This window comes from Papio anubis, chromosome 16 (genome assembly GCF_008728515.1).
Source record: "Papio anubis isolate 15944 chromosome 16, Panubis1.0, whole genome shotgun sequence".
NCBI classification, from domain to species: Eukaryota; Metazoa; Chordata; class Mammalia; order Primates; family Cercopithecidae; genus Papio; species Papio anubis.
In genome coordinates, this window is record NC_044991.1 from 85435483 (window position 1) to 85448251 (window position 12769).

Here is a 12769-nt window from a genome sequence, read left to right on the forward strand (position 1 = left end):
CAGGGTAGCTAGACCTCAAGCAAAAGCAACAGGTAGAAGTCCTAGCCAGAGCAATCAGACAAGAGAAAGAAAAGAAGGCACCCCAACCAGAAAAAAGAAACTATCTCTGCTTGCTGATGATATGATCTCATACCTAGAAAACCCTAAAGACTCCTCCAAAAGACTCCTAGATTTGATAAATGAATTTAGTAAAGTCTTGGGTTACAAAACCAATGTATACAAATTAGTAGCACTGCTTTATACCAACCATGAGCAAGATGAGAATCGATTCAAGAACTCAATAACTACAAAAAATAAAAATAAAATGCTTATACTTAACCAAGGAGGTAAAAGATCTCTACAAAGAGAACTACAAAACCCTGCCCAAAGAAATCACAGATGACACAAACAAATGTAAATACATTCCATGTTCATGGATTAGAAGAATCAATATCATAAAAATGACCACATTGTCCAAAGTAATCTACAGATTTAATGCAATTCTTATCAAAATATCAATTCATTATTCACAGAATTAGGAAAAAAAATCCTAAAATTCATACGGAATTAAGACTCAGAATAGCCACAGCAACACTAAGCTAAAAGAACAAATCTGGAGGCATCACATTACCCAACTTTGAATTACAGTACAAGGCTATGGTAACCAAAACAGCATGGTAATAGTATAAAAGCAAACCAATGCAACAGAATAGAGAACCCAGAAATAAAGCCAAATACTTACAACCAACTGATCTTTGACAATGCATACAAAACATACACTGGGGAAACGATACTCTATTCAATAAATGGTGCTGGGAAAACTGGCTAGCTACATGGAGAAGAATGAAACTGGATCCTTATCTCTCCCTTTATACAAAAATCTACTCAAGATTTTAAATCTAAGACCTGAAACCATAAAAATTATAGAAGAAAATCTAGGAAAAACTCTTCTGGACACTGGTGTAGGCAAAGAATTTATGACTAAGACCCCAAAAGCAAATTTAATTAAAACAAATATAAATAAATGGGACCTAATTAAACTAAAAAGCTTCTGCACAGCAAAGAAATAATCATCAAAGAGACAACCCACAGAATGGGAGAAAATATTTGCAAACTATGCATCCAACAAAGGACTGATATCAGAATCTACAAGGAACACAAATAAGAAGAAAAAAATAAATAATCCCACTAAAAAGTGGGCCAATTATATGAACAGACATTTCTCAAAAGAAGATATACAAATGGTCAACAAGCATATAAAAAAATATTCAACATCACTAATTATCAGACAAATGCAAGCTAAAACCACAATGATATACCATGTTACCCTAGTCAGAATGGTCATTATTAAAAAGTCAAAAAACATAGATGTTGACATGAATGGTGAAAAGGGAACACTTATATACTGCTGGTGGGAATGTAAATTAGTACAACTTCTATGGAAAACATTACAGAGAATTCTCAAAGAACTAAAAGTAGGTCTACCATTCGATCCAGCAATCCCAGTACTGGGTATAAACCCAAAGGAAAGGAAATTATTATATCAAAAAGACATCTGTATGCATATGTTTATTTTAAGACAATTCACAATTGCAAAGATATGGAATCAATCTAAGTGCCCATCAACTGATGAGAAAACGAAGAAAATGTTGTAGTCTGGGCAACACAGTGAGACAAGTCTCTAAAAAAGTAAACAAAATTAGCTGGGTGTAGTGGTACATGCCTGTAGTACCAGCTACCTGGGAGACTGAGATGGGAGGATCACTTGAGCCAAGGAGGTTGAGGCTGCAGTAACCCAAGATTGCACCACTGCATTACAGCCTGGGCAACAGAGCAAGATGCTATCTCAAAAAAAGGAAAAAAAAAAAAAATATATATATATATATACACACACACACACACACACACACACACACATATATATTTTTAATGTGGTGTATATATATACTATGGAATATTACTCAGCCATAAAAAAGAACAAAAGAATGTCTTTTGCAGTAACTTGGATGGAACTGCAGGCCATTATTGTAAGTGAAGTAACTCAGGAATGGAAAACCAAATGCCCCATGTTCTCACTTATAAGTGGAAGCTAAGCTATGGGTATGCAAAGGCAAACACAGTCATATAATGGAAACTGGAGACTCAGAAGGGGAGAGGGTCAGAAAGGGGTGATGGATGAAAAACCACCTATTGGTGTTCAATGTACACTACTCAAGTGATGTGTACACTAATATCCTAGACTTCACCACTATACAATTCATCCATGTTGCCAAAAACCACCTGTAACCCTAAAGCTAGTGAAATAAATACATACAGACATATATAAATTTTTTAAAGCTACAGTTTTACTGTGAAGGAAAGAGGGAGCCAAAGAAAGGAAAGCTCCAAAATCCATGGTTAAATCCTACCCTAATCCTTGACTGATCTCTGAACTATGCATGCACAGGGGAGATGATGAGGTTCATAGAGAAACAGTAACTTAAGGATGAAAGAAGTGAGCTGTTTCAGCTGCTGCCTACTACAGGAAAAACAAAATCTGAACTATTTCTAGAACAAAGTCAATACTCTCTAGAGGTAAATAACAAAATCCAGTTTCTACAAAATAGAAAATGAAAAATCTATAGACATGAGAAGCAATAAGAAAATGTGACTCATAGTCAAGAAAAGTATCAGTCAGCAGAAAAAACACCCACAGAAAAATCCAGATATTAGAATTAGAAGACTTTAAAAGGAATTTAAAGCAGCTATTACAAATATGCTCAAGTACAAAGAGGAAAATAGGGTCACAATGAATGAACAGATCAGGAATCTTATCAAAGAAATGGAAACTATAAAAAAGAACCAAGACTTCTGGTTAGCACAGTCTAAGTTAGACTAACCCTCCTATAGCTAAAAAGCATAAAATCTTGACAAAACATAAAAATAACACCCTTTGAAAGCAGTAGAAAGCAACCAAAAGGCAGAAACTGGAGGACAGGCTACTCTTAAAAGATATACTGCAACAGGAGAGATTTGCAAGTAAGGTCCAAAATCTGTGCATAAAATGTACTTAAATCTTTGGCTGACCGCTAAACTACATATATGTGGGGGAGATCCCAGAGGACCCAGAAAAAAAGCAGCAGTCAGAAATTAAACACATTGTGCACAGATTTCAGCTTCTGGTCACAAGGCAGAAAATTTGGAGTTGGAGATTAATCAAGGTAACTGCCTCCTAGGACAGAAATCATTTTAGAAAAATATAACAGAATCCAGGGACTCTGCAATGTACCATTTATAATGTCCACTGTCCAATCAAAAATCACTACTCATGCATTAATAAGAAAAAAGTGATCCATAATATTAGTCAATGAAAACCAACATCAAGATGATCCAAATGTTGCAAGGGCCAGACAAGGACTTTAAAGGAGCTGTTATAAATATACTCAAGAATTACAAGGAAAAAACTCATAAAGAATAGACAGGGACTTTCTATACAATAGAGATATAGAAACTGTAAAGGTCTATAAAAGATCAAAAGGGAAATTCTGGAGCAAAATATACAATAACTGAAATTAAAAATTTGCTAGTTAGGCCTAACAGCAGATTGGAGAGACGTAAAAAAAGAATCAATAAACTTAAAGATAAATAAATAAAAATCATCAAATCTAAACATCAGAGATAAGAAAATGATTAAAGAAAACTGAACAATGCCTCAAAGACCTGTGAGACAATATTAAGGGTCCCAACTTTGTGTTATCTAAGTCACAAACTGAAAGGAGAAAAAGAATACAGAAAAAGGTATTTAAAACAACAATAGCCCAAACTTCCCAAATTAGTTGAAAGGCTTAACACACAAATCCAAGAAGTTCGATGGAGACAAAATAGTATACTAACTCTGCTAAAATCCAAAGGTAAAGAGAAAAATCTCATGAGCAGAGAAAAAGGGATATTTTATATATACGAGTACAATATAAATGGCAGATGACTTCTTATGAGAAACAAAGAAGGCCAGAAGACAACAGAATGGTATCTTCAAAATGCTAAAAGAAAAGAAACAAAAAACCTTTTTAACTCACAATTCTACATCCAGCAAAACTATCATTCAAAAATAAATGCAAAATAAAGACATTTTCAGATAAACAAAAATTAATAAATTTCATCATCAGCCAACCTGAACTACAAAAGGTACTAAAGGAAGTTCTTCTGGCTTTTAGGGAAAGGATACCAGATGGTAACTCTAGGAAAGGAAAGAACGACAATCACCAAAAATGGTAAAAATCGGCATATAAAAGGCTGCATTTTTTTTTTTTTTTTACTACTCTCTTCAAAAGATAAAACTCTTTAAATCAAAAATTAAAATACTGTACCATATGGTTTAAATATACGTCCCCACCAAATCTCAAATTGAACTGTAATCCCCAATATTAGAGATGGGGCCTGGTGGGAGGTATTTGGGTCATGGGGGTGGATCCCTCATTGCTTGGTATTATCTCCATAATAGTGAGTTCTCGCATATCTGGTTATTTAAAGTGTGGCACCTCCCTCCCCACCACTTCCTCTCTTGCTCCTGTTTTTATCATGTGACATGCCTGCTCCCACTTTGCCTTCTGCCATGAGTAAAAGGTTCCTGAGACCTCCTCAGAAGCAGATGCTGTCACTACGCTTCCTGTATAGTCTGCAGAACCATGATTCAATTAAACCTCTTTTCTTATAAATTACCCAGTCTCAGGTATTTCTGCATAGCAATCCAAGAATGGCCTAACACAGTGTATTTGCAGGCTCATAATGTAATATACATGAAAACAACAGCACAAAGGATGAAGGCAAGTGAATGCAACCACGCTGTTGCAAAAGGTGATATATTTTTTTAAAATACTCAATAGAGGAATTAAAATGCAATGCTAAAAAACATTCATTAGCCCAAAAGAAAACAGAAAAGAATTAACAACAAAACAGATGAGACAAATGAAAACAGAGAAATGGCAAAAATAAAACCAAACATACCAATAATTACATTAAATATAAATGAACTAAACACACTAATTAAAGAGCAGAAACTATTAGACTGGATATAAAAGCAGGACCCAAATAGATGCTAACAAAAGCAGAAACACTTGAAATGTAAAGACATATAAATTGAGAGTAAAAAAATATAAACAAATAAAATAAGCAATAAGTATAAAATGCTAGAGTGCTTATATTACTATCATAATTGATTATAAAATATGGATTACTCTCAGACATTTCTCAATGATGAAAGGGTTAATATATCACATAGACATTAACATTAAATGTATAGCTTTAAATGCTTAAAATGGAAAAGGTAGGCAGGCTTAAAAACAGTTTCCTCTTGAAAAAGCTAAAAAAAGGACAAGCAAACAACTCAAGAAAGGAGAAGGGTGGAAATAATAAACAGTAGAAATCAATGAAAAAGAAATAAGTGATAAAACCAATGAAGCTGAAAATTGGCCTGAAAACACAAATTTGATAAGCCCCTAGAGCAAGACTGATCAAGAGAGAAAAAAAGCACAAATTACCAAGATCATAACTGAAAGGGGATAACACTACAGATCTTACAGACATTAAAAAGATAATAAAAGAATATCGTGAACAAGTCTAACCCAATAAATCTGACAACTTACATGAAATTAATAAATTCCCTGAAATGTACAACTTACCCAGTTACACAGATGAAGAAATCTGAACAGCACCATATCCGAATTAAATCTGTTATGAAAAACCATCTCGCAAAGAAAACTCTAGGACCAGAGGTTCTACTGGAGAATTCTAACAAATGTTTAAGGAAAAAAATAACTCCAATCTTAAACAAAACCTTTCAGAAAATAGAAAAGGAGGGAATACTTCCCAACTCATTTTTTGAAGCCAGAATAATTCTGATTCTAAAATCCAACAAAGACATAATAGGAAAAGACAATTGTTCTCTTGAATATAGATATGAAAATCCTCAAGAAAATGGTGGCAAATTAGGGAGAAGGGAGCAGAGCAGAATGCCAACCAGAATCCTCAATAGACAGCAACGCTAGTGGGTAAAGGTCTGACGGAGAAAAGCATATTTAAATCGTCTCAAGGTAACTCTCCTCATTACTTCCCGAGAGAAAAAAGAACACACTGGAGAAACCTGGCAGATACCACGTCTATCTATTAGGTCATCAAAGTTGACATCACCAATATTAGGACAAGCTGAAGTCTTGTGCCTCCTGCCATGGCACACTGGGAATACATCACTCCTGTGATACTCCTGCCAGAAAGACAGAGTCTGAATCCAATCACAAGGAAACATCAGGCAAAGCCAAACAGGGAGACACTCTGCAAAAAAAATGTGGCCAGTACTCTTCCAATATTTAAGTGTTACAAAATTCAAAGACAGACGTGGGAATTGTTCCAGATTAATGGAAACCAAAGAGATAGGACAGCTCAGTGCAGCAAGGGACCCTGGACTGGGTCCTGAACAAAGATGATGTTTGCATAGGAACTGTGGCTATAAAATTAGCACTGTATCGGTGTGAAATTTCCTATTTTGATCATTGTACTATGGTTATATAAGAGAATTTCCTTCCTTTTAGGATATATACATTGAAGTATTTAGATGAATGCTGCTGTTTGTCCTTAATAAAAAATTAAATTAAAAAATGAAGTATTTAGATGTAAAGAGGGACAATGCCTCCAACTGAGTCTCAAATGACTCAGAAAATAATAAATACAGTAAATATGCATCTGTCTGTACGTGTGGAGAGAGAGGGAGAGATGGAGGGGAAGAGAAAAAAAAGATAAAACAAATGAAACTAAATATAAATTACTAAAGAAGCCAGAGAGAGGTATAGGGGAATTCTGAATACTATTCTTGCAACTTTCTTGCAAGTCTGAAATTGAAACAAGATGAAAAGTTGCCAAAAACAAAATTGTGAAATAATTCTTCCATTCCCCCAACAAAGTAAAAAGAAAGGGAGGAAAGAACAAAATGAGGAAGGAAGAGGGTAAGGCAGGGGAGTGAAGGACCGAAGTGGGGAGACAAGAAAGGGATGGAGAAAGGCAGGGATGGGGGAAGAAGGACTTCCTGTCTCTAAAGTCTGTTATTCTCACTATATACACAGCACTGCCTATTTACAGTAGAAAATGGTCTGGGTTAGTAATCTACCCATCATTCTATTTGGAATTTGCATACAGGAAGAGGGGAAAGAAAACCAATGGGGGTGGGGCAAAGGGGAAACTAGCCCATAACACAAATAAGGAAAAGGTTTGTGTCCTCAGAACACAGAGGACACATATTTCTGATGTGATGCTTAGCAGAGTTGTACAAAGTGACAGCTACAATAAATGAGGATATGAGGCTTCCGTATCCAGTGTGATGGGCAACTAAAGCACTCCCAGTATCTCCATCCACCCCTCTCCATCTGCCACACCCGCATGACCTTATTACTATACAGCATAAAACAAATCCAGAGTCATTAGAAGTCAGCACACCAAGTGACAAGAAATCATATTCCCGTGGCCCTGGGAACCACTTGTATGGAATGACGATCTTCACGTAGTTGCTTGGAGCTAACTATTCTTTGTAGCACATAACCACAACATTCTTCTTAAATACATGCACAAATAAAAATGAGCTTAAAAATAGAAATGACAAAAAATGAGGAAGCCTTAATGTGAAAACGTGTTGAGAGAGAAAAATAGGCTTCTTGACAATGAGTTATAATCTCGGAATGCTAATGGCGTCCCTGTAAGCAAGAGGAATTATAATTGGTCTCCAGTGGCCTGTTTATCCTGTCTAGATATAATTACAAGATACAGTTCTTGCCGTTTTTACCGATTCATTCATCCAACAAACATTTATTTAGTACTGACTCTGAGCCTGGCACTGTGCTGGGTGCTGACAGTGCAAAGATACCACAGTCCAGTGTTTAAGAAGCTCACCATCTTGAGGGAGAAATAAACAGAATTTCACAACTCAACTGCTAAGTGACAGAAGACAGAGCCAACTCTTCTGACTGCATCAAGGACAGAGTCACTAACATTGCGTAGGGTTTCTAGAAGGGTTTCACAAAGGAAAATGCACGTACATTTCCCTTCCCAGGATTCCATATACCCATGTCCCAACATGGAAGCAGCTGTCCTGCATAACTCAATCTAAAACACCCAGGACACATGCAGTTGGTTATCTCTGATTTTCCCAATCATATATGCACTAGAGTTGTTAGCATCAGCATCAACTACTTGTAAGTTCTAATGAGAGTGAAAAGTCGAATGAACAGATGTATTTTGTCCATGAAGACGTGCAGTCTCCTTGGGAGTTGAGGCACCTCCTTCAAAATGGCACTGCTCTGAGTAAGCGTGTGTCTATGTACAGTACAGATGTAGCAATATTCACACCATCTGGATGCAAAGAGAGCCCCCAAACACAGAGGGCATCTGACCAGCCCAATTTGCTTCTTTCCTCATCACCCTTTTAGCTGACAGCTCCCTGAATCATCTCCTAATGGATACACACTGGCACCTGCAATGTTTGGGGTATCACCCACAGACCAGCTAAATCAGAACCCTGCCTTCCTAGGGGAGCTCTACAAAGCACACATGTGGCCTTCTCTTCCTTGGATAATGACTACCTACACTGTCATTTACTCTACCCACATCGTCACTTCCTAGCTAAAAAGAAGAGATTCTGTCTATGTTCCACAGCTCTCTCGTACTCAAGGGGCAAGTCCCCGCCGCACCCCGCCAAGGCCCCTTGGCCTCCAGGGTCTGGGGAAATAACTGGAGCAAAGCACACACAGGCCAGACCAGACATCCCACATTCCACTCCCAACAGATCTCCACGGGAGGAAAAGCAGAGGTCCTGCAGGAACACCTGGAAGAAACAGACAAGCGCAGCCTGGGCCATGGTGGGTAGGAGGTTCAAGATCACTTCTGTTCTTGCAGCTACAGTTCAAATCCTATCCATTCAAGTAATGAGACCAGCATCTCGCTTGGAATGAAAAATACAATTTATGTGAACTAATTTGTTCTGCAAGTGATTTGTGCAGATAGCTTTTTGAAGGCTTGTAATATTTTCCAAGTATTTCTACCAAAAAAAATGAAGAAGAATATTGCTGACAAGAATGGAGTATTTGGAAAGAAAACAAAATAAAAATCATGCAAAAATGCCTTTAGCATTATTTTTCATGGTATTATCAGTCTTTAGGGATAAGATATTCGGTTGTCAGTCATAACCCTGGAAACTTGCCTAACCAACTTCCAAATGAAAAAGATCATCTAGTTGGCAAAGTTCACTGCTCAACTGCCAAATACCCCAACTAAATGATATTATCCAGGTTCATTTTGCAAAACAAATTTAATTTCTTATAGAGAAACTTGAAATTTACAAAAGAACCCTGGAGAATTTGAATTTTAATAATCAATTATTCTTCAGCCTGATTCATCTTATAAACATATGGAATATGCAAAAAATTAAATTAGTTTAAAAGCCAGACCTTTAACACATAGTTGAAGAAAACGTTTAAATAAATGAAGAATAATTGCCAAATGTTCTGATGCTGTAACACAATTTTTTAGCTCCATGGCATATAATGTTTCTGCACTTTAAAAAAAGAAAATAATTCCTTTCTCTAACGTCATTGTTTCCCAAACAGGAAAACTATTATCTTCTGTATATTTTATTATACTCAGAATTAATGCTTATGATTTTTTACATCCTTTAGGGACAAATTTTTCCTAAAATGCTAGAATAATCCTGGAGCTATGTGCTTCTATAAGGTAAACAGAAAGGGTCATGCCATACAGCATTATTTGCATAGGTCAGTGGAGGAGCAGCAGCTAAAGAAGACAAGATGGCCCACTGCGACCTCCCCTTGAGCCACAAAGGAAAAGGCGCAAGGACAAATGGAGACATCTTGAGCTGAGGGCAGGAAAAGCCAGCACTGGATCATCAGCTGCTGGTTTGTGAACAAGGACTCCAGAAGCGAGTAGAAAATCCCGACTGTATAATCATTTAAAAATGGACACAGAATCTTGCAAACCCAAGGATACCAGACTATAACTAGAAGACAGTGAGTATTTATACTGTTCCTTTCACTGCACATCTCTGACTGACAGAAGCACAAATACTCTAACACAGCATCTCCCAAATGCCTGTAAATGTTTGGCCACATCTGCATTCTTCACAGTGATTCTTCTTATTTGCTTACATATCTATCTTAGTCTTCTCCTAATCTACAAACACACAAGTCTACTAAATTTTCTTCTTAATTGTCTAAGTACCACCTAAAATTATCTCGCATACCATACTAGGGTTCTTACTTTGAGAAGGAAGGCCCATGGTCCAAGTAGGCTCAAGGATTTACCTATAAATCTCAGCATCTTGTCCAACAGAAATCTAAGCCAGTTACTGCTGCTAAGCCCAAATCATTCTGATTTCTCAAGCCTCTTCTTCTTAAAACAATTGGTGCTATATGGATGCTTACTTCCAAAACATGCTCAGAGCTGAACTGTGAGCTTTCTCCAACCTAGGTTGAATAACTGGCTACCTTGTTCATGAGAACAGTGCTGACCAAAATCAAACACGTGTGATACTTCAACTCAGGTATCAGTCAACTTATGGGACAGTGCCCACAGGTGCTGGGCAGTCATTCCCTGGACAGACTTACGCTCACAGCTTCTGCTTTATATTCATCATCACTGTCTGGGGCAGAGAGCTGCAGCAGAATGGGACACACTTTGTTTTCAATATCATGCTGGAAAATTAGATCTTGTTCCAGAAGAATCAAGAGCACTTCCTGACTTGATTTTCTCACCTACAAGGGAAAAAAAAAGGCAAAAGGTGAAGCACAAGTGAGCAGAAGTGCCCTCAGGATATAGACCAACCCCACTGAGCAGGTGTGGCTGAGCCAGCCTCTACCAACCCCCACCCTCATCCCCTAAACACCCTGAAGACCACTGGGTCTTCCTGCCGTCTGCTGCCCCTCCTGCCTGAGATCTTTGAATAGGCCACTCCCTCTACCTGACGGGCTACCATTCCTCCGCTCCAGCCCAAAGCCCCTCTGCTCCTGGTCCCTGTTGGAACAGGTCCCCAGACAACACTTGACTAGTGCCCTGGAATTTTTCCTCCACAGCTCTTGTTCCAGATTTCTGCATTTACATACATACAAACATATAGAGGATTTTTTTCTGTACGATTTCATAATTGCCACCTGTCTCTCCTGCTGCAGAGAGTGAATTCAGAAGGCAGGTACCACATCTGATTTATCCTTTGTCTTCCAGTGCACCCTCAGGACCTGGCAGCCTGTGGCACAAAATTTTGCTTTCTGTAAGGATCTGCTGAATCAATGGATGACTTCGCACCTTTTCTCCTTTGCAGGCAAAGAGACTGGAAAACTCTGCAGCATCCTCCTGAGACTTTGTAAACCCTGGCATGCCACACCTGAGATGGGAATTATGTCTGGTACAACAGAATGCACAGGGAAGGGGCCCAAGAAAAAGCCACTGACAAAGCTGTGTGAAGTTGGCAGCAGAGATTCAAGTGATGTGGCCACAAGCTCAAGAAGCTGGCAACCGCCAGAGACTAGAAGCAGAAGGAAAGATTCTCCCCTAGAGCACCCAGAAGGAACCCATCCTGACAACCCCCTGATGCTGCACTTCCCATCTGTGGAACTGGGAGGAAAGAAACATCTATTGTTTTAAGTTGCACAGTTTGTGGTGCGTTGTTACAGTAGCTCCAGGAAATGAATCCACTGAACAAGGGTAGGAGGGGAGAAGGCCTTACAGGGCCAGAGAACAAACAGCACGTTCTGAGGTGCAAGGTGATGAACTCTGGGGCAAAATACTCTGAAGAAGTAGGACAAGTTTCCGATGGCAGAATGGGAGGATGAAGGGCAAGCTGAGATCAGGCCAGCAAAAGTGTGCCAGATCCCACTAGGACCTCTGGTGACCACTCCAGGTGCAATGGGAGCCCCCTAGAGTTTAACAGCAGAGAAGCAACACAATCACACTTGGCTTCAGTGAGGGTGACATTCTGGAAACCTAAAGTGGTTCTGACAAGAGAGAACAGGTGAGGGGCTCCTGGGCCACCACAGGCTTTCATGAGGCATGATGTCAGGGCAGGGGACAGAAAGAAGAGGGCAGGTGTGAGAGACAGTGCTAAAGAGAGCTAAGAATGACTACCCAGGATAATCACAGAAGCCAGAGCAAGATAGAGGATAGAGAGACTAGGGCTGGACGCTAGAGTCTCTAAACTCTATGGGATTCACTGGACATCTAGACAGAGCCATCCAGTGGACTGTGGCAATGGAGGGCAGTGATTCACAGACTCCAGAGACCTAGGTGAGAGACAGCAGTCTAGTGTTCAGTTGTGTGTAGAGTCTCCCTAGGGCCACAGTAGCAGACGAGACCATGGCGGGAACCCTGATACCATAAGGAAAGGGAGACCAAAGACAATATCCTAGAGAAGAAACAGCAACTCTTAGGGGCAGGAGAGGATCGGGCCAATGATGGAGACTGGGGAAGACACAGACACGAAGTGCAGGCAGAGGCAGGGAAGAGGCCTGGAGCTCAAGAGCTAACACGGCAGTGGGTACAGGCTACAGCTGTGGGGTCTGAATGCTGAGCCCCCATCTGGATCCTCCAAGTGACTAGATGAGTCATCTTGGCCAAGTGACTTGGCCTCTCCCAGCCTCAGTTTCCTATCCATAAAACTGGATAATCATAGTATCTATCTCATAAGCTTGTTGTGGGGATGAAAGGAGTGACAGGCTTCTGATGGTGTCTAGGACATGGCATGCACTAAATGAATACTGGCTGGTCC

The 12769-nt window shown here is 39.1% G+C and overlaps 1 protein-coding gene across 9 annotated transcripts in view; it reads right to left on the reverse strand.

The window, feature by feature from the left end:
* LOC101019194 (putative serine/threonine-protein phosphatase 4 regulatory subunit 1-like) overlaps positions 1–12769 on the reverse strand; it is an 85454-nt gene that overhangs the window by 23505 nt on the left and 49180 nt on the right. For all 9 annotated transcript variants that reach the window (XR_002515065.2, XR_002515064.2, XM_021920888.2 and 6 more), the window contains one exon: positions 10617–10763. Coding sequence is in view for 7 of the 9 variants with exons in the window: in XM_021920888.2 (XP_021776580.1) it covers positions 10617–10763 (147 nt within the window). In the remaining 2 variants the exon portion in view is untranslated. The remainder of the gene's footprint in view (positions 1–10616; positions 10764–12769) is intronic.